This window comes from Ornithorhynchus anatinus, chromosome 19 (assembly GCF_004115215.2).
Source record: "Ornithorhynchus anatinus isolate Pmale09 chromosome 19, mOrnAna1.pri.v4, whole genome shotgun sequence".
Taxonomy (NCBI): domain Eukaryota; kingdom Metazoa; phylum Chordata; class Mammalia; order Monotremata; family Ornithorhynchidae; genus Ornithorhynchus; species Ornithorhynchus anatinus.
This window is the reverse complement of record NC_041746.1, coordinates 5,149,467-5,176,696: the sequence shown is the minus strand read 5'-3', so window position 1 is coordinate 5,176,696 and position 27,230 is coordinate 5,149,467. Positions and strand designations below refer to the sequence as shown.

Genomic DNA, 27,230 nt, shown 5'->3' with positions numbered 1-27,230 from the left:
AGAAAAAGAAAGGTAATGAGGTAATGGACACAGTTTCAGTAGTTACAAGTGAAATTTCAGACAAGCATGCAAATACAGGTAAAAGAGAAGCCTGAGAGACCATTGTTCAGAATCGAATTCCTGGTAGATATCCTTTTAGAAATGCTGAAGTTAAGCCTTAAACTACTTTCCCATCCAACTACTGAAGATCATGTATTTAGTCCCCCTCTTACCACAGTTCACAGTGACACACAAATCAGACTATAAATCATTGGCAATGGTTCTTCATGGAATAAATACCAAGGAAAGCTATTCAGAGATGCAAAGGAGCATTCTTACAGTTTAGATCAGTAGCCTGTGGTAGGGGATGCAGCAGACATCAAGTAGAATGAGGGCGAGAAATCATCAAAGCAAATCTGAGGTGAAGCCAGAGCTATTTCTAACCAGCTGGAAATATGTTAACAAAAACTTGTTTCAGATGCAATGCAGAACTGTCCACTGATTTTTCAGAGGCTTGAGGTTTATGTTTGGTTTTAATAGTCTTATTTTCCCTCCAAGAAAAATACCTTATGAAAATGAGGAGTGGAACTCTCTTTTGGTTTTCCAAGAATCAAAGAGGTCAACCTTTTTTCCTATTCCCTCCTAAAAGAACACAATCTCCCAGCCTAAGTAAGGAACAGTAAACCAAATAGCCTCTTCTGCTCCACATCTAAGAGTTGATTACAGTTATCCCTTGTTTTAAAACAAACAAGCCCAAAATAAATTAAAACAAATAAAACAAACTCTGGAAAAGCCTCAACAGGAGTTAGATTACTTTGTGTGAGCCTAGTTTGTCATTCAGTGAAACAAAGCACCTTTTTCCCCTTGGAAATGAGCACTAGGAGAAGCACCAACTGGCTTCTCATTTCAATTTTCAGCTATTCTTCTGGGTCACAAAGTGTTAATTGTTGTCCCGGTTTCTTTCCACCTATCCATGCAGGGCACCTCGGGGAAGCAGTTGGTATAGTGAATAGAGCACGGGTTTGGGAGTCAGATGGTCATGAGTTCTAATTTAGGCTCTGCCACATACCTGCTGCGTGACCTCGGGCAAGTCTTTTTACTTCTCTGTGCCTCAGTTACCTCATCTGTAAAATGAGGATTGAGACTCTGAAACACATGGGACAGGGCCTGTGTCCAACCCGATTTGCTTATATCCACCCCAATGCTTAGTACAGTGCCTGGCACATAGTAAGCACTTAACAAATAATATCATTATTATTATTATTATTAATAATGGTTAATTTACAGGATAGTAATTATAACAGACTTCCAAGGCAGGCATTTTCTTGGGACCAGTTGGGTAGCTCCAAGGAGGAAAGGACCACTAGTGAGTTGTTAATTACTGCACTGATTTTTCATGCTCTTACATGACAGGGTTTTTAAATGAAGTTGGAGGCATGAAATTGGAAAATTTCCATATTTGTTCCCAAGAAAAGAAAGATGCTATTCAGAGGAATGATGTGACGACTTCTCAAAATAAGATGACCAGCTGCTGAGCTATATAATGCCCTTTCATTACTATTACAAGCTCAGGAACAGGAAGAGAAGCTGAAGATCATCACATCCTTGTGGTATCCTGCCCTTTGATAGCTTAAAGTACACACTCAAATGAAAAATGTGGCCTTAATAATAAGGTTCTGTTTGTGAAAGGACACTGACAACCCAAAGGATCACGAAAAATCTTTTGCAGCAATGACAACTGATATCATTATGCAGATCCTGAATTGCTTTGATTTGATTCTTTTGGGCCACCATGATTTTAAAGAATTCTGAAGGATCACAAATGACACTCAAATCACTGTCCCTTTCACCTATATGAGGAAAGCAATCTCTTGCCAGAATCATCTCAAAGCCAGGAAAATAAAATTATGCTGCCTAAACTTTTCAAAAGCTTATTTTTTTTTAAAAAAATCAAGTCCCTGTTTGTAAATTCTAAATTTAGAGCAAGTCAAACAGTAATCTAAGGTTTGTGTTTTGGATTTAGTAGGCAATTTTGAGCAATCCATTTGCAAACTAGTGCCTGGGCAACATCAACTTTAAAATGCAAATTCAGTGATTATAAAAAAAGATTAATCCTGATGTGTCCGGATCTCAGGCTCACAGGTGCTTATGTGACCCTCCCTCTTGCCCAAGCAATTCTTCAGAGGGGAACCCCGGCCATCCCCCTCCTTCATTCTTTCCACCAGAAAGGAGTCAGAGGGGGTTGGCTCTCACTTCCACTCTAGTGTTGCCCAAGAGCTGAGCAAGATAGAAGGCAAAACTCCTGCTTCTGATCCTGGTAGCTTCTCTCCTATGACCTGCAAGTTGTCCCAAGATGGACCACTCTGCTTAGAAAGAACATTAGAGGAAAATGAATTCACCTTTTGGGAAGGCATTCTATATTGGTTTCCTTACTGAGAAAGAACACCGTTGAATGCGATGATGCCATGACTCAAAATTTAGAAGTTTATACGAATGTCTCTTGAAAGCCTCTTAAAACAGATGCTTGTATATGACCACCTGCTACTGAATGAACCAAAATGATTCAAGAATGTGGCAAGCAAATGAAATGTACAGTCATGGTGAATAGGAACATACATGCTATATGGACATCCAAGAATACAAACTGCAGTCATTTAAAACATCTGGGAAAGAAATGTCTTTAAAGAACACGTTAAAAAGGTAAAGTAGTATTAAAGGATGGGGGAAATGACAGAAATAAACAACTGCCAGAAAAAAAGTTTTTTGTTTAAATGCCAAGAAATAAAGCTCAAATTAGCAGAGTGGGCCAAAGTTTAAAAAAATACAACCAGAAAAATATGCCCCTCAAAACTCAGTGATTCAAATCTGTGAAAATCAGGAATCAACTTGAGATAAAAACAAGTCAGCAATAAATGATCTACCTAATCACAATTTAAAAATTGAAAAAAACTTTTCCTTTCTTACACCTAGAGATTCGTAGTCCTTGAAGGTGCAAGTCATACTTTTCCTTTCAATCTTCACCAAAATAAAAAGATTCTGAATCATTTTCAGAATTAAAAGTTACATTGTCCAGACTTGTCTTTTACTGTCATGCCACTGCAAATAAATCGTAGCCCTGAATTTCTGTGGAAGGTGCTTATAAAAGTTATGTTCTCAGAGACAAAAAATAGCTTTCAGAACTAAATAGAAAAATTTAGAAAACATAGTTAATTTAAGATGCAATGATGATTAAATCCTATCTTTGAATAAAACTTTTCAACACATTATGAAGGCATTTTTTGGCTTGGTGAATAAAGATCTTTCATAATTGCTAATGTTTGATTTTCTTTATTACAGTGGTAATAGATCACTGGCAGTAATGAGTAAGGGGAATAATCTACTGTGTTCCCTGGTTTGAGTTTATAATGATCATGTAATCCTGTTTTTGCTTTTTTTTTACTTTAACTAGAAATTGTGAAAAAAAAAATAAAATAATGGGAAGCACCATGATCTAGAGGAAAAAGTATGGGCCTGGGAGTCAGAGGACCTGAGTTCTAATCCTGGCTCTGTCGCTTGCTGGATAACCTTGGGCAAGTCACCTCCCTGTGCCTCAGTTTCCCTCATCTGTGAAACATGGATTCATTATCCATTCGCCCTCCCACTTGGACTGTGAGTTCAATATGGCACAGGGACTGTGTCCAGTGTGATAATCTAGCATCTACCCTAGTGCTTAATTACTCGTTACATGACCCCTGAGCCTAGCCTTATTAAAAACACATTTCCTCCAAGAGGCCCTTTCTGACAAAGCCCTCTTTTCCTCTTATCCCACTCCCTTGTGTGTCACCCTAGCACTAAGAGTTGCAAACTCTATTCACCCCTCCCTCAGACTCATAGCACTTATGTATATATCCATAACAATACATTTAATATATTAATACATTAATGTCTATCTCCCCCTCTAGATTATAAACTCATTTGGGGCAGGAAATGTGTTTACCAGTGCCATTACGTTGTACTCTTCCAAGCGTTTAGTATAGTGCCCTGCAAAGAGTAAGTGCTCCATAAATACAACTGATTGCTTTGTACAATGTCTGGCACATAATAAACACTTAAATACCAACACTTATCTTGGAGGCTTAATAGCGGAGACAAGGTTAGAGCTTACAAGCAAAATGAACCTCTGCAACCTTTATGAGCTTAGTACAGTGTTTGCCCACAGAAAGGGCTCAATAAATACCACTGTCTAAGTTGGTGATCCCTGGAAGATAACATCAGCTGCTCCATTTTAACTTTCCGCTCTCTTCTCCTGTTCTCATCTTGCACTCTTTGCGCTTTTCAAGCATTCTTTCTAATTGTTCCTGCCTACACCAATTCTGTCTCCCACCTATTGCTCATACCTTTCCCCACCTGGAGTGACCTGCTGCTCTTGGCTCAAAACCAAGCCATATTCCTTCCTTCCTAAAAAAGTCTCCCCTCCAAAAGGCAATGCTTTACAAAGGTAGCACATATAAAATAAAAACTGAATAAGCATAAGGAGAAGGATGAAATTTTAGTGGCATAAACTAAATAATTTCCAAAAGTTTCATTAAAAACAATACATTCAAAGCAAAAGGATCTTTTGGCTATCAGCATGCCAGGCTTTCAAACTTCTCATTTGTTTCTCAATTTCTGATTTTTCCAATTTTTAAAGGAATACATTTTAACAGAACCTCAGCCTTATAAGCAATGAGGAAGGCTGAGAATTTGAATTATTCAACACGTCACATTTAATACTGTGACAATCAGCTGTTGTGAAACTATCGAAGGACTGCTGTAAGATCTATGAACCAATGACATTATTGCTCGCCAATACATTATCTTTAAGCAAACATCTTGAAGAACAGAAAGGAATGCAGAAGAGATAAATAGTTAATATGATATTTAATGGAAGACTAAAAAGACTTAATTTTACCTAAAGGGGGTATTGGGAAACTGTAAAATTGAAACAGACCTCTTTTTTATTCCTCACTCTTTTCTTGCTTGACATGAAAAGGACCTCACTAAGATGCAAATAGGGAGGATTTAGCAATGCCTTTGGGCAGTTCGGTGGCCCACTATCTTTCAGTAGTTTTTATAAAATATCGTTAATGTTAATGCTGCACAAGACCACTGGGAAGATGAAGAAGACTCTACTGAAGGGGATTTGCACTCTTGGAAGGAGTAGAACAATAAAAAACACACTAGTGGCATGATTGATAAGGACAATACCAGATTCAGAAGGAGAAGCTGCAAGGAGAGTTACTCCAGAAAATCCCTAGAGGTTGAACACTGGCCTAATTCAAGTTCAGATGCATACACTTCTTTTTAATTTGAACCAAATTATAACTTTGTCCTGAACTTTTTTCATTAGAGTTTGAAAAGTTATATATTGGTCTAAAAAAAGAAATTCCAACCTATTTTGCATATTATCTCCTGTATGCTGCCTCAGCTGCTAATATTTTCCGTGTTTTTCAACATGAAATTGGAGCTAACAGAGTTGATAACTAAGATCAATCTATCTACTGAGTAGATTCTAGTCAATGTTTTCTTATTTCATGCAATACTACCCTAGATGGACAAATTCTATGACAAGATGGCCATCTGCTTACATGATCAATGAGCTAGATTACTGTCATCTAAATCTTACGACTGTTGAAAATAAAGCTTTCCAAAGTAGGAGTTTTCTAATAAAGGTTGCAGTTATTCAGATAATACCTTCTGTGTGCAACTGGTGAAAAAGCATATTGGGAATTATGTTCACTAGTTAATCACAGACCCCAAGTACTAAGGACCAGGTGGGTGATTTGGTTTTGGGAATGAAGCTGCTTGTCATTCCTGACATTTGGATGTTAAAAAACACTTTATTCATATTCTGGCCTTGGGAGCTAATCTCCAATTTTGGTTCAGATTTTCATTCTGTCCCAATAGAAGAAATTCGATGTAAATACAAGGGCTGAAGAGTTCTTTGGGGCACAGATACAAATGAGAACTTGGTTTTGCTTTATTTTCACTCATGTTCACTCCTGATTGAATTTCAGTTCAGTTCAGTTTTACTCTCTCTGGATGAATCCATTTTTCATAGGTTCAAATATGATCTAATATCCACTTACTTTTCATTTTATTGACATCTCATTCACATTCACACTCACTCTTTCTTTCCCTTACCATGGGTAGGTCTTTTAGGATCTGGATTCCGTCTCCTGGACCCATGTGTGCTATGTGGTTAAAATTAGTTGGGTTAGAAATTAATTTATTTCTCATTTCGGGATCTCGAAGCATCTCCCTGTAAAAGAAAATACTTAGTTTAGATACTATTTTCACCTGGGAGAGGAGTGGGACTGGACAGTTAAGTAAAGAATCAAGCACAATTCCTCTTGCACAGATGAATCCAAAACTAATGGATATTGTTGGATAATGTTAACAAGACCCTTGGAATAGACGGTTCATCAATGCCAGGTTCAAGCTTGCAGAAAGGAAGTGGTAAAGTGCTGGGTTACAAGTCAACAGTTTGCAGCCACACAAAAAATCCAAATCACAAAAGACACAGAATGAACAGTGTGACAAATAGTGCAGAAGGGAACTCTTTGGTGACCTGTTTCTTCTGTGAAGATGGAAGATGCCAAAGAACAGAAAAAAAAATACAATTAGAAAAACACGGCATTACCTTACAAGGTTTGGCATTTAAAATGACTTTAGAAGCTCCTTGGAAATTTAGGCATCATATTACCAAAAAAATCCCAAAGTAAAATAAAATAAAAACCAAAGAAAAAAAAACCAAAAAAAACAAAATCCACTAACCTAACAATACTGAAATCCAAAGACCAAGTTTTTGCAATTCAGTTTTTAGAACCATTGACAAACAAGAAAAACAAAGAGCAGAGCATGCTTCCAAAGGAAACGTTGATAGGAAAACATTTACTTCTTCAAAGGGGTTTTAATACTGCAGTCTGGGATCTTTTATGGGAAAACAGAGCTTGAGTAGTCAGAGATCCTAGAAACTCTGCCCTATTATCAACTCTGCAGCAAGTTCTGGACCTTTTTATTGCCTTCAGAGGTTGAAATTTCTAATATTGCAAATGCCTTAGCATACCATATAAGTTTATACATATATGTGTATTGAAAAGCTGGAAACATAGTCCATACGTTGCTCTGACATTTGTAAAAGGCGCCAGTAATCAGCAAGGCAACAGAACATTAATGAGAGGTGCCTTAGAGCCTATCCAGACTGATGAATAATAATACCCTTAAAGGAAAGCAGAATCAGAGTCTCAAAGGAATTAACCCATATTCATAGTTAGTACTGAATCACCTTTGCAAAGTGTTTATTATAGATATTTTATGTACAATTTTTTATATGTGCACACACATACCATATATACATTATGTGGAGGCATGCATTCCAAATTACAATAACTGTTCCACACAATATTTTATATAAAAGTAACTCAAAATACTTGAATTCAGTGCACACTGATAATTAGAGAGGTAATTAATACAAATTATACACAGATGGCAAACACAGGTTGAAGTGACACAGATGTCTGACTACAGTTCCAGAAGTAAATTTTTGCTTCCGAACAAATGGGATACAACACAATTGGCAAACGGTCCTTCAGGGCCTACAGCCATGAACAGAAGACAAATACAGGTTGAATACCGACCTCCTCTGCTGCATCCTTTCCTCTTCTGGGACCCTGAAGGAATAACGCCGCTTGTTGTTGATGCTTCGCACCATTTGTTTCCGGCTGTTATCTGATGTTTCAGGAACCACTAGTTCATCCCCCTCTAAAAGAAAAACAAGGCCAAACTTAATCAGTGCGTTACTTCAGGAAAACAAAGCCAATGCAGTTTCCTCTGGGGCAAGGCCATCCTAAAGTCACGTGCAAGTGCCGATTCATTTTCAGAAGCATCTTAAGTACTTTTCTAAAATCCCCTCTAATGACTAAGGAATTTGTTGGCAATACATCACTTATCACCAGCAAAGCTGACTTCACCCGCCTCCTGTGCTTGGCCCATTAAGATATGATTTTTCTTTGGCTATTCAGGGACATAACTACAATCATCATCTGGGGGATGATTTGGACATCCACGGATAGATGAACTTGGAGCAGGGCAAAACGGAAAAGCATTAATTTTAACTAATGAACAAATCAGTTTTAATTAAGTAGCAGCAGAGGACTGCATTTTCTCATACTACAGTGTGTGCACTCTCTGAATGGATCCTTGCTGCAATGAAAACTGATTAAGGGAGTCCATCCAATTCATTTACTGCAAGAACTGTACTTTCCAAGAGCAATCTTTTCTTTGTTTGTCCATTTTGGGGTGATCAAATAAACTAGAATTTGTAGAAATATCTTCCCAAACTGACAGGTAATCTAGCCAGGCCTTTTTATATGGGTCTTTGTTTTAATTCTGAAGTCACTTCATCTTTTCTCTGCCCTTTTTTCCATAGACATCAGCCCACCATTCTCCCCTTCTTCAAAGCATTATTAAGGCCATTTCTCCTTCAAGAGGCCTTCCCCGATTAAGCCCTCTTTTTTTCCGGCTCCCTTGCTCTTCTGTGTCGGATATGCCCTTGGATCTGTGACCTGTGGCCACTTGATGTTCGCCCCACCCTCAACCCCACAGCACTTATGTACTTCCCAGTTCTGCCACCTATGTGACTTTGGGCAAGTCACTTCACTTCTGTGGGCCTCAGTTACCTCATCTGTAAAATGAGCCCCATGTGGGACAAGGACTGTGTCCAACCCCATTTGCTTGTATTCACCCCAATGCTGAGTACAGTGCCTGGCCCATAGTAAGCATTTGACAAATGACACAATTATCATCATTATTATTAATTACATATTTTTAAATAATACACTATAAATTACTTATTTATCTTAAGGTCTGTCTCCCTCTCTAGGCTGTAAGCTCACTGGGGGCAGGGAATGTGTCTGACAACTCAAATTCAACCTGGACATTTGCAGTTAGTGTGGGTTTGTTTCTTACCTGCCATCTTATTTTTGAAATATATTAATCTAATTGTCTCCAGACCCAAAAGATTTAGTGATCCTTCTGTATTCAAGGGTCGAACCTGAAATAATTTAAAACCACTTAGTGACTAACTTTTAAAGCAACATAATTACTAACTTTTAAAGCAACTTAATACTAGCAACCAATTCTTTAAAAATGAAACCAAAAATGGCTAAATAAATCCAAGAAAATCACACATAGCATAGAGAGCAGGGCAGACACAAACATCCAGGACTGGTTACATTCAGGAGACAGGGTTTCTGAAGTGCTACGGATTCCAGAGGGTCTAGGAAGAATGAGAGGAGCAGCAGCATAGCCAACAGCACGTTACTCTCCCAAGATGCCCAAATTACCCTCTTTGTCAGAATCTTAATGACCACTGCGAGAAGGGAGTCTGTCTCACGGCATGCAAGGGAGTGTGCATTTCCTTCCATCCCTACACATGTGGTCTGTACACCTGGGCAAACTTAGAGAGATGATGATTCCTATCTTCTTTATTCCCTCATTCTCTCCATCCCACTCAGTTTTTTAAATCTACTTCATGGCCTTCCAATATTCCTAAGATTTACAGCTTCCTGAAAAGTCACAATTTAATTCACAGAACTGAATATAATCATATCATTCTAAAATAAGAAAAGTATCCCTGTTGCCTTTTGGTCCTTGTTTCCTTCATGTACAATAATATGATATCCAAATGCAATGAAAAATCAAATTTATAAAATACATGGCCTTTCTCTTTTCTGTGGTTTCATTTAGTTCCTAGTTTCTTCTCTTTTCGTAGTCACATTCACATTTTCACTCATGTCTATTTGCAATAACTGTGTTAAAACATGAACCCCACTATTTTTGTCATCAAATATTTTGTCAAATACCTTCTTGAGGGGGACAGTCTGAATCCATTCCATGGAATTCACATCAAAGACATCAACAGCATTTTCGCTGTATACTGAAAGGTATGGTGCATTGTAACCTGTGGGGAGAGATAATAATAATAGTAATTATTATTATACTTGTAAGCACTTATTATGTGCCAAGCACTATTCTAAACGCTAGGGTAGTTACGAGATAATCAGGTTGGACAAAGTCCCTGTCCCACATGAGGCTCACAGTGTAAGTAGGAGGGTGCAGGACTGAATCCCCAATTTTACAGATGAGGTAACTGAGGCACAGAGAAGTGAAGTGATTTGACCAAGGTCACACAGCACACTTGATAGAGCCGGGCTTAGAACCCAGGTCCCTTGGACTCCCAGGCCCGTACTCTTTCCAGTAGGGCATGCGGCTTCTCAATTATATTTTGAGGACATAAGGTTAACCACCAAATGTACAGATTTGCAAAACCTTAGAGTTAAGAGAAGGTCTTTAATGCGTAACTCACGGAGCAGAATAGCCAGCTGCAAGACAATGTAGTTGAAAGTTTAATATCATTATCTCATCTTTGTAGAATAAGTAGAACCTTATTACAAAAGCCGGATTAAAGAGGGGCTGAAGACTGGTTTAGAGAGCAGTGACCTGAGGGGGACCGGGTGTCTTAAATTCTAGTCCTAGATCTGCCTAGATAGGCACCTGTTAAATTTGGAAGGAAACACAGACCCTGAGAGTTCTTTTAGATTGTGAGCCCCATGAGGGACAGGGACCATATCTAATCCCCAGATGTGTGTTCTCCCACATCTTTGTAGAGTGCTCCACACACAGTAAACACTTGGTAAATACTATTACTACTGAAAGATTAAGTAATTTACGTGATGTCAAAAATGGCTAAATATGCAAAGGATAAACCTGAGGCCACTTAAAATCACTAGCCAGGAACTAACATTAAGGCTGATAAACCCCTGCTTTGTGGTTATTTTCCCCATGCGATTACACTCTTAGGCATGCCTCCTGATTGGCCACAGAGTCTGACTGATCAACTGTTGCTTTTCAGCTGCACCACCTCCTCCAATCATTCATCACCAGCTTTTTTTCCCTCCGTAGACTACCTGAGGCCTTCTCAGGTCAGCAGTGGTGTTGGAGTACAAGGCTGATGAGTGGAAAAGCTTCAAATGATTTCTGTCAATCAGGCTGCTAACAAGGTTTGCTTAGGGTGGGCCTGGAATCCGGTTTGGTCTGAAAACACTGAGCTGGGATTTAACGTCATGCTTGTTCTATTTTTTTTAATGGTATCTGTTAAGCTCTTACTATGTGGCAGGCACTGTACTAAGTACGGGGGTATATATAAATTAATCAGGTTGGACACAGATCATGTCACATATGGGCCTCACAGTCTTAATCCCCATTTTACCGATGAGGTAACTGAGGCACAGAGAAGTTAAGTGACTTGCCCAAGGCCACCCAGCAGAGCAGACAAATGGAGCAGTCAGAATTAAAACCCAGGTCCTTCTGACTACCAGGCCCATGCTCTTCCACTAGGCCATTCTGCTTCAATGTGAATTTGGGTCAAATCCACAACTTGTAACAAGAAAATTCCCTTTAAAAAAGTTAAGCTTGTACCATATATATAGAGCCAATGAATCGGCAACCGAATGCTGCAAACAAACCAGGATATAAATGTCCTATGGGCAGGCATCATGTCTCCCCCTTCTATATGATTCTAAAAATAGTTGAGCCCCTCCACACCTGGTGTTGGACAGTTTACACTTTGAAACTTGATTTAACAAGAGTTATCAATAATATTATTGAGCACTTACTATGTGCAGAGCACTGTACTAAGCGCTTGGGAGAGTACAATACAACGGAGTTAGTAGATGCGTTCCCTGAATACAACAAGCTTACAGTCTTTGGTAGGTCAGTTGGAATTAAGATAATACGGGCAGGGAATGTGCCTGCTAATTCTGTTCTGTTATACTCTCCCAAGTGTTTAGTACAGTGTTCTGTGCATAGTAAATGCTCAACCAATACCATTGAATGACAAGTGGAGGGAATATGGGATTTAACAAAGAATCCACAGCAGTACAGTCAGAGATACTTACAGCACGAGGAAGGAGTTGTCGGCCACATCAGTTCTTGCTGCCTAGACCTTCGGCCTTGACTGTCGATATAGACTCCAACGCTGCTAAAACACAGCAGATATTCTTTATTGGAGATCTCGACTGCGCAGATGGCATCAGTTGGCTGTTGTGCAATAAAGGCTAGTGTGTGGTCATCTGGATGGAGCAAGCTGTATGGGTTTCCTTCTCCATGCAAAGGGTATCTCAGGAATCCCGACTGGAAACCGACACAGAGCCTCTCGCTGAAGATCGACATCCACTGGACATTCCCCAGGACTTGGATCTCCTTGATCTTTTTGTGTCGGGTCTTGCTCTGATTCAGTTCATAACAGAGGACCTGCCGTTTCATGGCCACGCACAGGCACGTCAGCGTTCCGTGGCGCACCTGTCCAGAGGCGATGGTCTGGCAGCCTTTCGTCTCTGCCAGTTTAAAAAATTCAGTCTCTCGGCCATCCAGAGCAGATGTGGGGAAGAGTCGCACATGGCGGTTGCGTCCCGAGATCACAGCAATTAGTTGTTCAGCTGGGATGAGCTCAATCTGATGAACCTTCTTATTGTCACCCACACGAATAATCTCTGCACAAACAAAAGTCCCAGTTAATGGCTTCAAAGAGAACACTGGCAATATACTTCCACGTGAAAATGATGAAATTTTCCAACAATCCTGCTTATGTGATTTAGACCCCGGGGTTTCTTGGTGACATATCTGAAGTCTGGTCCAAATCACCATTTTTACTACATCTATGGAAGGGTTTATTTGAATTTCAGTCCCCCTTGTGCATCACCCATGCGACAACCACCTTTGTTTTGATGGTAAGATTATCCCTAGCAACACCGTAAAGAGCAGTATGCAGCTACACTTCCAATTCTTTGGGGGATGGAGTACTGGAAATCGGTAGCATACTTTGACTTAAAAATAAACCAAATTAAATCGAGGCAATTTCAACTAGAGACTAAGCATGAGAAAATCTTGATGGCATTTCCTCCACTTAGTTTGTTATGACAGCAAAAGTTTTAACATCATTCAGGGATTATGAAGTGCTCTCACTCTCTTACCATCTTTGGTGACATGTACAACAAACAACCCTTCTTCGTTTCCCAGAGCTATCCTTTCATGATCTATGACATAAATAAAAAAAGTCATTTAACTAGATTTATAAAATGCTCTTTAAAAGCATTAAACCCATTAAGGCATAATTCATGGACATCTGGAATAGAAATTTACCAGTAGACTTTCCATGTGTATAAGAAAAATTAAGTATGTTAACAATGAGGAATATTTCTTTGTTTTACACAGCAAAGCAGTGAAGAACTCAGAACCATTTACTCATTTGTCACCTCAAAAGGGTAGCCACTATATAACATTATCCCTCAACGAACCACCTCCCAAAGGCTAATATATCCTACTGGCATTGCTAATGTCCCCACACCTCAAATACAGAGGTAGTTTGCCAGAGAACTCGGCTTGTTACCCATTTCTGGTTGAAGAGGGATAAACTGGGAGGTGGCAATAACAATGCAATAGTGCAACATTAGCATGGCTTCACTCAGCCAAAACAGGAGGAATGGGAGATATCAAACTAAGAAGGACTTGTAGCCTAGTGGAAAGAACACGGGCCTGGGAGCCAGAGGATCTGGGTTCTAATTCCGACTCTGCCACCTGACTGCAGTGTGACCTAAGGCAAGTCACTTGAGTTCTCTGTGCCTCAGTTTCCTCAACTGTAAAATGGGGATTCCATATCTGTTTCTCCCTTTTATTTCGACTATGAGCCCCATATGGGACAAGGACTGTAACTGCCCCTGTGCTTGGAACAGTGCTCGACACATAGTAAGCACTTACTACATTAAAACAAAAAGAGATAGCAAGGGTGAGGGATGAAAGGGAGGAGGTAAATCAAGAAGGCCTTTTAGGAACTAAGTCAGAGGTCGATCAATGAATGGTATTCATTGAGCGCTTACTGTATGCAGAGCACTGTACTAAATGCCTGGCACAGAACACTACAAGAGAGCTTGCAGACACGTTCTCGGCCTCCAAGGAGCTCACAGTCTAGAGGACTGAGGTGAACGTCTGAGGTGAAAACGATGTCAAAACGACTGAAACGCTGAAGTCGCTGAAGACAAGTGCAGAGTCAGTACTTTTATTATAGGTTTTATTCATACCTACGATTGCCGCTGCCTGGGTTGTTTTAATGAGGGGCAGAGTGCTGTCATAAGCCTCTTTGGGAATGTACACAGAGCGGTCCTTGAGTTTGTTCTTCTTCAAAATCCTGTGCAATTCATTCAGCACCCCTACCCACTTGCTCTTCTCATTCTCACTGTCTGCCAAGATCAGGATGGAACACTTGTTACTAGATGCAGAGAGCTGAGAAGCTGTGACCTGGAAAAGTTGGATAAGCAATCTGGAGTTAGAAAACAGAGACCATAAACTACTACTTTAGCCTGTGAAACAAAAATCAGATCACATGAGAGCTATTTAGCCCCTAGGCTGAATGATACCACTAATATCATTACTCTTTCACACACTGATAAAGATTGACCATCAGCATGAAAATAATGTCAAGTAAAGATGGCTGATATTCTATATTTTAAAATGTTACATTTAAATATATTAGGTTGCCCTTTGTTTTTGAAGAAGGTGGTGAAATTTATCTTTAACTGCAGGTGTGGCTGTATAAGCCAATTTGGAACTCACAGTCCCTGTCACATTATGCACACAAAATGGCTGTCCTTTGCCCTTGTGCTAAATAAAATACTAACATTCCTTCGACTTTAACTCACTTTAACTAAAATACTAATGCTTTGACTTTATTTTTAAAAAATTTTAATAATGGCATTTGTTAAGTGCTTACTATGTGTCAGACAGTGTACTAAGTGCTGGGGCAGATACAAGCAAATCAGGTTGGGCGCAGTCCATGTTCCACTTAGGGCTCACAGTCTCAATCCCCATTTTACAGACGAGGTAACTGAGGCACAGGGAAGTTAAGTGACCTGCCAAAGGTCACACAGCAGACACGTAACTCAGCCAGGATTAGAACCCAGCTCCCCTGACTTCCAGGTCCATGCTCATTACACTGGATGACGCTGCTTCTCTCCAAGCTTTGATATGTGGTGAGCTACAGTGGACATAGGAGGATAATGGCTGACAGTAAGATTTGCAAACTGTTGCTTTTTGGTGAGCTACATTTCTTACATGGTAAGGAGGCCAGAAGAGTTTTAAAGTTCTTATGAAATCTGACTGCCGATGAAACGTCAGAGCTTTCAACTGCTGAGGAATAACTACAGCAGATGGATTAGATGGGGTTGGCTACTTTGAAGAGTCTTTGGGAAGACTGTAAAATCAAAGGAAAGCATTTAAAACACTGTGAATCACTGTACACTGCAAATGACAACCTAATTATTTCCAATCCTTCCAGCTAAGTTCAGCCTCGGCCTTCAGCCAGCCAACCAGAGTGCTTTCTGGTGACCCAGATGATTCTGTCCTTTCCTCATGGCTCACTGAGGGCAGGGATCACATATTTAGCTTCTGTTGTAAGTTCCCCAAGTTCCCACAGCACATTGCTCTATACAAGGAAGGCACTTAAGAAATACTGTTGATAGTGTTATAAATATAGAGATGGGAAGTTCTCAAAACTTACCCAGTAATGAACCTTCTCTTTTAACAAAGCCCTAGCACTAAATTTGAAAAATTTAAGAGCCACGCAGGAATAATGCTCAAAGGTAATCATACTACTATTCATACTTACTCTAAAGATACAGGGTATATCTTTTCGGCTTGCATGGATAACATCAGAAGCCAAGACAGAACTCACCGAAAACTCTTCATCCCTTTAAAGAGATGCCAGACATCAAAATGAATAAAAGCTTGATTTGGTTTTTTTTGGTCAGAAAAAAAATGAATGCATAAGAAAGCATCCCAAATCCCTAAAATTGGAAATACTCAAATCTAGATTTAAAACAAGTTAGTTTTTTTTCCATTACTGCTTATCAGCAAGCACATCTTATAGTGTCACACACTATTCAAAAGTATTTAACGACTACAAAAATGATGGCTGAGTTTAAATACAGAACTCAGTTCATCAGTAATTCGGTAAAGAACAAACATCATTTGTGCTAAGTTGGAACAAAATTAGAGAATAAACTATGAACACAAATAATCCCCAGATAATGCTTTTGATAAACCTTCAACTTTAAATAAGGTGTTTCCTTTTGAATTAAAATAAGCTTTCTAAACGTTCTAGATTTTTCACCCATCTCTAAGATACTTAACAAGAAGATTTAAAACACACAAATGCAGAAGAACCTCTAGTTAACGTTCCTAACTGCTCAATTAACTACATTTTTCTAAGTGGAAAGTCACATATTTCCTGAAAGTTGGATTCAAGTGTATTTTTAAACAGTTAAACTGAAGAAAAGCTGGGTACAACTCACCCCAAGTAGGTTAATTTTTTTGAAGAATTTTAACAAAAACCATTACATTTTTGGTATCCCAACACCTAAAGCAAAATGGATATTAACCTGGCAAATACGTTTGAGCTTTGTCAGCTGAGATTCAGCTTTTAGAAGAGGGGTTTAGAAACATTCAACAGATACAATCCTGGAATTATATTTCCTTCCTATAAACCCTCATTGCGGATAGTCTCTTTTCAATTACCAAAGCAAAACTGTGCTGGAAAATGGTTATTAGTTTTGACTGCTTTTTAAATGAACATCATAAATATCAATGGGACCTATATTTTCAGGCTCCTATGTAGGAATATTTTTACATTTGGGGGCCACAGTACAAAATCCCGGAGCATGGCCACGAATTTTACTCACCTCATGTCAATCACCTGACTCACTATCACACTCGGTTGGGATGCTTTTCCTTCGGCTATGTCATACAAGAAGAGTTTGAAATCACAAACTACAGCCAGTGCTCTCTGCCAACCCTTCTTTACACCAGCAGGTTTAGGGACCTTTAGTTTAAAAAAGATCAATTGTTTGTATATATCCACAAACCTCCTGTGAAACCACATGGCCCTATGATGGAGGGGTTATCCAGTCTAACCCCCAAACCTAAAATTTCATAATGACCCCTCTTTTCCTTGTGTATCTAGACTGCAAACTCACTGTGGGCAGGAAATGTATCTACTGACTCTGTTGCACCGTTCTCTCCCAAGCACTTAGTACAGTGCTCCGTACACAATAAGTGCTCAACAAATACCACTGATTGATTTCAAAATCACTGTACTTCTATGACGTGAGTCTGCACAAGAGCATGTATGTTATTCCTGGGCAAAGCACATACCCATTGGCCCAGTGCCACTCAGGGGTGAGTCCAGGGTGGCTAGCGATGAATCTGGTGCCTGTGCAGGTCTAGTCTGGGAGTCTTATCATGAAATCCACCTGTGCACCCCGAAAGGCATTAGGTATGGGAAACAAAGCCCAGAGCCTGCGGAACTAGGCTGACTTTGGTGGGCTTGCTCCAAGTACCGGAGGAATCATGGCAAGTCCAGCCTTGAATGAACTCCTGCCCTCATGGAAGGATGGGATGGCTCCCCAGCCCCAGAATCAGTTCTGAACTATCCCTGAGACAAGATTCAGCTGCAGTGGGAGGGAAGGATCTTTAATAAGTGAAACAAAAACTGGGTAATTTCTTCAAATACTGGATGACATTTTTATGTTATAGGAATTTTCCTCTAGTATTGTTTTCCTTGTCACTGCAATTGATTTTTAAAAAAAGAAACGGGGAATCAGTAATGGTTCTTGGGACCTTTCATCTCATAGTCTCCTCTGACATTATTATTATTATTATTGTATTTTGAAGTACTTATGTGTTAATCACTGATCTAAGAACTGGGGTAGATAAAGTTAATCCTTAGTTTTGCTACCAAGATATGTCAAGCCTCAACTTCAGGTTCAGGGTTGAGTTACCACTCTACCTCCAATTTTATATTACAGAGCTACAGTAGGTTTCTGGAGATCACACAGCTTCTCTGCCATCAAGGGTAGACTAGCCACTAAAAACTAAATGATCATTACTCTAATTCTTTAAGCTCATTCTGGGCAGAGAACCTGTCTGCCAACTCTGTTGCACAGTACTCTCCAATGGGCTTAGTACAGTATTCTGCACATAGTAAGTGCCCAATAAAACTACTGATGATGATGATGATGAGGATTTGATTGTCTTCCTTGAGATGAAGTGTTTCAGCACCTCATCAACCATCGCTAGATGCCACTTATCTAACACTCTTAGGAGGGACCAAAACCTAAATGGGCTGTGGTCAGTGAACCACCTTGTCGGTTCTTCCAACAAAACGTTGTACTTTGAAGGAAAGCCTTCCTTTCTGTTTCTCTAAACATACTGATCTAAGTGAAAATAGAGAAATTCAAGTAACCACTGTTAGTTTAGACAATCTGACAGCTCTCAAAAGTACTAAACTTTTTTTTTAAGAAGAGAACCAGAACTAACTTTATTTCAATGATCAACTAAGAAAATGACCAGGCAAGATAAAGGTGTCCAAATACTCCTAGACCCACTTACCCTAACGTGACCTTCATAAGCGGTTCCTATGCCTTTTTGTGGATCTATCCCCAGGGGTCCTTTAGTCTGCTCAGGAGGTATCGGACAAACTGCTGGAGCTTTGTCTGCACAGGTCACATGACAGGAGAATCCGCACACTTATTGAAGGAACAGACAAAATTATGATATTTTTAACTTCATTTTCAACATGAGTTTATAACAAAGGTTGACTTCTTTTAGGGGATCAGTTCAGTCAGAATCAAACTTTTCTGTAAAACCTACTTTACTAAGTACAATACCTATCACTGACATTTATCGCCCTTGATGAAATACAGTTGATCAGAGGATTAATACTATGAAAGCTGGTAGAAATGTTTAATGTTGTTTCACATATTTTCACAAATATCTTATAATTAAACAGTCACTTCAAAACTGTAGCTGAATGGCTGTTTTCAAATAGGGAAGCCCTATTACATATTGAGTTGTCCTTCCAATTCAAAGATAAGCAGTGATGGTGAAATTCACCGAGGAGGGTGTGTGTGGAAGGCCAATGTAGGAATCACAATCCTGGCCACAGTGTCCACATAAAAAGACTGTCCCTTGCTATGCTGTTCTGCTTAATGCTGGCAGCACCTAATGCTGTTTTCTCTTGTGCCTCCTTGTCTCTCATATTGGAGCTAGAATTTGGGGGTTCCCAGTCTTAACTTATTGTCCAAAACAAGTTTTAAAATTGGTTTTAACAATTTAACAGTCTATGGGAATGTTGCGATAACCACAGATAATGTATAGAAAAGTTGGTAGAAGATTTTGGATTTCTTTCAATGACCAGAACTCCAAATAAATCACTTTCCAGAAGAAGATTACCCCTGAGGAAGAAGGAATCCCGGTGAACCTCGAGTAGCCTCTAAGGTTCAGAATAAGCATGGATCCAAACATCTGGATATTGTTTCCTAAGAGGTGCTTTAAAAATCAGGTTTCAATGTTCCCAATTTCAGATATTGGACAATACATCACCTACCCTGAATTTCTATTTCACAATCACTGAGTTTCAGCACAAGAAAATGCAGTAAATGATGTATATGCATACAAGCAGCATGTTTCACTTCAACAGAATAAAACTGCTAAACCCTGAAAAACATCTTTGAGAGTTCTCATTTCCATTTTCCTCCTTCACTCTTACCTTCACAAATACAGCCCTGTCTTATCAAGCCAACCATCAAAGAGGTGCACTGATTACATTTGGTAGGAGTGTTAAAGGATTTTACTACAAACTGGTGGGCCTTTGGCTGAAAAACAAATGGACAAAAACATGAATTGGTAGTTACTTTAAGCCCACAGAATGATTTTTTTCCACAAGAGTATCCTATAAAGATAAAATGTGCTAGAACAAAAGTGTTGTTTAGAGTCTTTCTTAAGACTACCAAAACTTAAAATTAGTATTTAAGTCATTTGGCTAAAATATTGGGCCATATTATCATTGGACAAAGCATTCCAAGAATGTTACATAAACTGATAAAATTTCAACAGTAACTGGTTTCATGAAAGGTTTCCTGGAAAAATAAACTAAAAGAAGTCTGGATTTTATTCCTCAGATAAATCACTATGACAACTACAGTCAGTATGACCACATCAGATATTCAATTTTGGGTGTTTACCAAAATGAGTTTTAATTATTCAAATTAGTCTGTATAATCAGTCATTTGGATATTTGATAGTCCAATAATTTTGACTAAGTACACTATGTTTTGCACAGAAGCCAAATCAAATTAATTTCAGGGAGAAAATTACACAACATTTTTAGCTGCATCGGAGATTCACTATTTCTTTTATTTTATGATGCCATGGTCACATAATGCCTTCTGTGTTGGTTTTACCACAGACAGCGTACCTTTGGTGCAGAGAGGCCTGAACCAATATATGCTGATCTCATGGTTGGCGTGTGAACTGAACGTGGGGGATGTTCGATAACCTGAATCCAGGGAAAGAGAAAAAAAGGAATGATTGATGAGACTGCCTCTGACATCATTACAACTTTAAAAAGGGAAACCAAAGAGCAACAACAACAAAAAAGCCCTCAAACAACCTAACAAGACAGATGAATGAGCATAACCACCAAAACCATCTTAGTGAAACTAAAATTCTCAAAATGTGTAAAATAGAAATACTGTTATGGATTAGCATATGTGCTAGCAACATTCAAAAATAAGGGCCTGGTCTCTTTAGCAAAACTTAAATCTGAAAATAAAAACTAAGAAATTAGACTAGAGGAGAAAATTGAAGAATAAATACAGTGTATCCATGTAACGGAAATCAATTAATTTTCAAGCCCTATTTTGCATTTGCTGTGCTAACGGCCACCATACAGAGATGGACTTCTGTAAACCAGCAAGAATGAGACAGAGCTACATTTTACACCATGGCCTTAAAACAGGGACAATGAGTGACTTGGTTAGTACATGTGGGAGGAATTTTTGGCAATTCAAGTAGTGGTGGGACTCATTGCCGAAAGAGGTGGCTAGAAGCACCTGGTGGATGCTGAATTGGCTGTAGTTTTAGCTAGCTAGATCTACCTGGTCCTCCAGCAGTTCTGGCTTGGTTAATAAGAGAAAGCTTCAGGAAGGTAACTTGTCTGCTGTAGGACTTTGGGTAAATCCCTTCACTTCTCTGTGACTCAGTTACCTCATCTGTAAAATAGGAATTGAGACTGTGAGCCCCACGTGGGACGGGGACTTTGTCCATTGCAATTTGCTTGTATCTGCCCTAGTGCTTAGTACAGTGCCTGACACACAGTACGTGCTTAACAAATACCACAATTACTATTATTATTATTCTTATTAACTGAGTTAGTGGTTAGGGTTACACAGCTGCCATCAGACCTTGGTATTCTTCTAACACTATGTCATATGAAACCAGGCTGAACTTAATAAGTACTCAAGTTGTATCATACCGGATTACTAACTCTAAGTATTGGAGGGCTTTATTTAATCTATTTGAAAGTAGTTTAAATGTAGATGAACTTTTCACTCACCAGATCTGATTTTCTCCACCACCCTATAATTTCATCAAATGTGACTTTCAAAGAGAATACAGTAAACATAAGAGCTATTCCCGAACAGTGGTTTGGCCTAGGATACACTCTTTTAGTTCACAAGAGAAAAGCCAAAGAGCAGGGTTGCCCCTACACAGTACCTCAACTGGTTCAATGTCACTAGCTGTGGAAGGAGATCTGGACCTTGAATGAAGGTGAGACTTGACCTCATCCCTTGAAGGAGTATTGGATAACGTAAAGTTCTCAACCGAATCAATCTAGGAAAACAAGTCAAGAAAAACAAAAACCCAAGAAGTCACTTTTAACAGTTCACTGTTCTCAAATTTCAGTAATACGTTATAATGCTGAAGTTTCTACAGAAAGGAGGACAACGCAATTTTTAATGTTGATGTAAGGGATGTTTGAATATACAAAACCACCGCAATCAGGATTTCTTGGTAAGTTTAAGAAACCAAACATGCAGGGCACGTTATGAGGGCGAAGGACTCTTCCTCAAACTGTCTTGTTGATATCTGACCTGCATCTCTGCTCTTCACTGCATAGTTATGAACTTGTCTGCTACATGGAGCTTCCACTGGACAGAGTTCAGCTTGTAGAAAAAAATGCACAATGCGTAGTAGAAAACTATACTACCCTAAGGTTTTTTTTTTTTTACCTTTGGGAGAGGAAAAAAATACCACACTAGTCCTTAATTATATGTGAAAACCTTTATGGTTCAGAACAATATGGGCAATTTACCAGTCTGTTTACTGGACTTGCTAATGAAGACTTTGAAGGAAGCTGTGTTGAAATTCACGGTAGGAGATCTCATTCCCAGAAGAGCTTTTACATATTTGAGCTTTAGGGTGTTTTTATATTCAAAATAACCAGGGGGAAAGTTTATTTAAAAAAACAAACAAAAAGTTTCAGGTATTTTGCAGTGATCAATTCACTGCAATAATAGCAGGGCATACTTGGAAACTAAAGGAATCAATTTAACTTTTTAATGATTCATTGACAAATGGACCTAGGGTAGGTGAAGCCAGCAGTTTGAGGTTCTGACTAGAAATCTGAACTGGGTCCAAGTCCTGCCACTAATTAACATTAACTTTGGGCAACTGCTTTACATTTCTCAGTCTAAATTGTTCTGACAAACTGGGGATGAAATGCTTCCCTGGATGAGGCCTGATATTTTTTATTATTACTCTGGAATGCGATGAATAGTGCTGTAACCCAAAATACCCTAGTAACAGCATGACCCTATTTCTCTTCCATAGCAGCCCTGGATAAGATTTTGAATGGTGCTGCAACTTTAAAAAGAGAATCCATTTTGGAGACTGGACCAATGACCCAGACCCCCCCCCCCCCAAAAGGCATATAAGCATATGTTTGATTGGCTGGTTGAGAGATGCTTGAAAGTGGAGAGCATTAGATGCTTAAAGATTCTCTCATGTTTATTGGATTGTTGATGAGTGCTCAATCTCCAGAGAGAACTACAGATCTACAGATGAGTACAGAACTATAATTCAAACACCACAGGGGGAGAATTTAAAAGGAAGGCAGGCCTGTCCTACCAGAATTACCTATGTGTTCTGGAGGGACTATTGGGGGCAGATATAGGAGGATTTCCTCCCCTGCATCTACTACTAATGGCAATAACAGTAGTATTTATTATACTTACTGTGTGCAGAGCTATGGGAAAGCTATAAGCTATGGGAAAGAGTACACAAGTGGGAATTAGACACGGACTGTCCCTCGAGGGATTCCCAATCTCTAAATAAAGGTTGAGGAGAGGATCTGAGACAGACATATTAGGAGCAATCTTATGTGAATTTCTTCCTAATTTCCAATTCTTCTAGGTATCTACTGGAAACTATTTTGGAGGCAAAAATAAAAATAGAATTTTTAACTAAAGTTCCTGGTGAGGAACATAAATTAGATATTTATATAATGCCTCAAAAACTATTGGAGTATTATCAATAAAAAACAAATAAGAAAACCCTAAAGTCTGAAAACCTTACACATAGAACAAACAAGTAATGGTGATGAACATTAACATAAGCAAATAACATAAAATGGGACCACATTTTAACTGACTTCTAAAGATGCTTTTTAAGAAAATGAAGACTTGCAGTTGTATGAAACTGGTGAGATAGTTTGCTATAATCATGTGGATTACTATCTTAAAAAAACTACATTTCTTTAGGTTACCAGTTCAAAATCTGACCTATTCAAAATACTCAGATGACTTTGTCTCAATATGCACTCTGTATTTCCAAAATATATTTGAAAAATGGGCTCTGTTGAAATGAAGTTTCCACCACATGTCTTTGGACAGGGATTAAATGCTTTTCAATCAATAAACCAATGACAATTATTGAGCACTTACTGTTTATGGAGAGCACTGTACTTAACTCTTGGAAGAGTACAAGAGTTGGTAAATAAGATCCCTGTCCTCAAGGAACTCTTTCTGGTTAACCTAACTGTTATGCTTTCTTTTCTCTTGTCTTTTCATGTTCAGGACTTTTTTTTCTCCCCACATTCATCCAGTCAGTCATCAACCTATTCTCAATTATTTAGGGCAGGAAGGCATGGATAAATAAAGGCAGGAAGGCATGGATGAAGGCCTCATTTTCCCCTTTTCCCTCTGCTCCTCCACCTCTCCCTTCCCATCCCCACAGCACTGTACTCGTCCGCTCAACTGTATATATTTTCGTTACCCTATTTATTTTGTTAATGAATTGTACATCGCCTTGATTCTATTTAGTTGCCATTGTTTTTACGAGATGTTCTTCCCCTTGACTCTGTTTATTGCAATTGTTCTTGTCTGTCCGTCTCCCCCGATTAGACTGTAAGCCCGTCAAACGGCAGGGACTGTCTCTATCTGTTGCCGACTTGTTCATCCCAAGCGCTTAGTACAGTGCTCTGCACATAGTAAGCGCTCAATAAATACTATTTAATGAATTAATGAATGAATGAATAAATAGAATCCACTGATTTCACTGAACATAATTTTAATCAATTTTCTTAACATCCTATTTCACCAAATATTAACAAGACTTGAAAACAGGCAGCATTTTAGGGAACTACTATTAATTTCTACACTTTTAAAACTAAAAATTAGCCAGACCAATCTCTTTAAAACTGACTTTAAAAGCATTAGGTGTCAGAATAAACTACACCCACCAAAGGGATAAGTATTGTGAAATATACACTCAAATTTACTTTTGAAATATTAATCAAGATGTTTACTAAGTTTGCAAAAAATGTCCTATTAAATTTTGGGGTCACTTAAGTTGGTCAAATAAATATATTTCAATCATTGTAAAAGCTGAATTGTAAATTTTGTAAAAATCACTATGGTGATTAAAAAGAAAAATGCTTCACATTTCATGTTCAGAAATTATCCAAAAAAAATATTCCCTAAGGATCGTAAAACAAAATTTTTGATGACAAATATGTAAATTCCTACAATCATTCAGAAATATATTTTTACAAAATTCTTGTCAGTTCACTAACAGCATAATTTGAAAGATACCATATCTATTCCTGAAATGTTGTTGCTTAGACTCAAGATAATCTTTAAAAAATGTTACCCAGGTTTAATGCTATTTCTCTTTTACAATGTAAATGAATATCTATTTTAAATGTTCAGTAATAACGTTGAGAATGTATGGTAATCACATACTGCACTTAACTTTATTAAACCTAAGATTTTCACAGGGCTCAACTGTGCTTCTGAAAATGCCGTGGGAATTATTTCAACTACAATTAAACTATTGACAATGTATTTCCTTCTAATGGCTTCTCACTTTTGGGATTAAAAGTAATCAGCCTTAGACAGTCCAAATGCTCCAGTATCTATTTTATAAGGAAATGGCTGAATTCACAAAAATAGAGAATGTGTGCTCCATTTTAACTTCACTTAGCCAAAACGCAATGGATTACTGGAAAGCCTCTCAAAAACTTGGGAAATCATGATGAATAAATTATTCTAGGTGGTATCCTTCTAGTAATTAAAGCAATGAACTGCACAGAAGATGAGAATGGTGTTTAATTCTGAGTCACTTCATCCCAGTTACTTTCAAACTTTTGAGTCATAAAAAAGCAGATTCTACAGATAGGTTATAGTTTTGTGAGTAAAGCTACTAAAAATATGACACTGAAATAGCAAAGATCTAGGTATGCAGAGAAATTAGGAAACCTAAGAATCTCAGAAACTTGATCATACTTCTTAAATCTAATAATCAACTAATGTCAACACAGGGAATGGCCTTCCTCAATTTATTACCATTCCCCATTTGCCAATTCTCAAAATCAATATATTATATAGATGGCAACATTATTAAACAATCAATCAATGGTATTTATTGAGAGTTTACAGTGTGCGGAGCTCTGTACTAAGTGTTTGGGACAGTAAAATATAACAGAGGACCCATGTCCTGCTCACATGGAACACTAATTATTAAATTAATTTAGCTCTTTCAATCAATTAACCAATGGTATTTACTGAGTGCTTACTATGTGCAGAGCACTGTATTAAACACTTAATAAATAAGATATGTCATTAAAGTCACTCATCTGTGATATGCCTTTTATACCATCATATCTGATCAAGTTCAGGAGTAGAAAGTTTCAAAATAATATATGTTAGAATTTAATATCTTAAAACTTTATCTAAGGTAGATTGGTTTTAAAAAAGTGTAGTTCTCCCCACCCCAGTTCCAATATTTCCAAATTTCTGCAAACAAAATTATATAATTGATATATACGGCATTTGTGTTTAATGTGAAATAATTAACTACTAGTTATTAATGCACAAGCTTTCTTCATGCATACCGTTATTTAAGCAAGAAGCATTTTCGTAGCAATTAGCAGTAAGCAAATCTTTTGTGCTCAGAATTACCAGAAGCAAATTAGAACCCCAAATGCCTGTTGTTATCAAAGTCAAAAAATGACCGACAACAGAACTGCAGGAATGAGAGTATATTAAACTAATCTCACATCAGAGATTCTTACCTCTTTGTGTCGGACACTATCAATAACAGATTTTTTTGTTCTCTTCACACAACTTAACATTCTTATCTTGAAACTAACTTCATATTATTTTGTACATTCAACCTATCATTGCTTGTGTTTGCATAGCCAATTTGTAAATTAACAAAGCCTCCTGCTATAATCTCCATTTAATCTGTTTTGCTATTGGAGTGTTTTAAAGAGTGAACACATAAAACAGAATCCCTGAGGGGGAGTATCCCCTCAGGATTTTTATACTCCTCTAGCATTTGAAGTCCAACTACCAACTACAGTCCAACTACTGGGCAGAAAGGAAAGCTTTCTTGGAGCTGGGAACCTCTAGTGCCTCAGAGCTCATTCACCCCAAGAACTGGGATTTGAGCATGTTCACCTGACATCTGCTGGGTTCCTTTACTCCTCCAGCAGCCATGAGGGCCTTGTGTTGACTGCAGCAGGGGAGGGGAGCAGTGCAAAGTCCTTGGTATGGCTGGGAAGAGCTAGGACCTGAACAATCACCCCAACGAGAAGGATAGTGTTCCCCATGAGGGTTGCTGGAACTCAGGCTGCTCTGCACACAAGCCCAAAATCCCATCACCTGGCCAAAAACCTTTAATCTAGCCCCAAAAGCAAATGGATTTCAGCTGATTGACAAAAACTAAAGATTAAAACTCACAGCTGCCAATCTCTTTTTGGTGTTCTTGAAAATGAG

At 38.5% G+C, this 27,230-nt stretch overlaps 1 protein-coding gene across 14 annotated transcripts in view; it reads right to left on the bottom strand.

Annotated features, from left to right (window-relative positions):
- The window catches only part of CDC42BPA (CDC42 binding protein kinase alpha), a 214,952-nt gene that overhangs the window by 13,524 nt on the left and 174,198 nt on the right, over positions 1–27,230 (bottom strand). For all 14 annotated transcript variants that reach the window (XM_029047251.1, XM_039914760.1, XM_039914759.1 and 11 more), the window contains 13 exons: positions 21,667–21,783; positions 20,366–20,446; positions 19,658–19,763; positions 18,499–18,635; positions 16,791–16,930; positions 15,719–15,800; positions 14,136–14,352; positions 13,032–13,094; positions 11,958–12,551; positions 9,864–9,961; positions 8,968–9,052; positions 7,638–7,761; positions 6,142–6,259 (listed from right to left, as the gene is read on the bottom strand). In XM_029047251.1, coding sequence (XP_028903084.1) covers positions 6,142–6,259; positions 7,638–7,761; positions 8,968–9,052; positions 9,864–9,961; positions 11,958–12,551; positions 13,032–13,094; positions 14,136–14,352; positions 15,719–15,800; positions 16,791–16,930; positions 18,499–18,635; positions 19,658–19,763; positions 20,366–20,446; positions 21,667–21,783 — 1,962 coding nt within the window. The remainder of the gene's footprint in view (positions 1–6,141; positions 6,260–7,637; positions 7,762–8,967; positions 9,053–9,863; positions 9,962–11,957; positions 12,552–13,031; positions 13,095–14,135; positions 14,353–15,718; positions 15,801–16,790; positions 16,931–18,498; positions 18,636–19,657; positions 19,764–20,365; positions 20,447–21,666; positions 21,784–27,230) is intronic.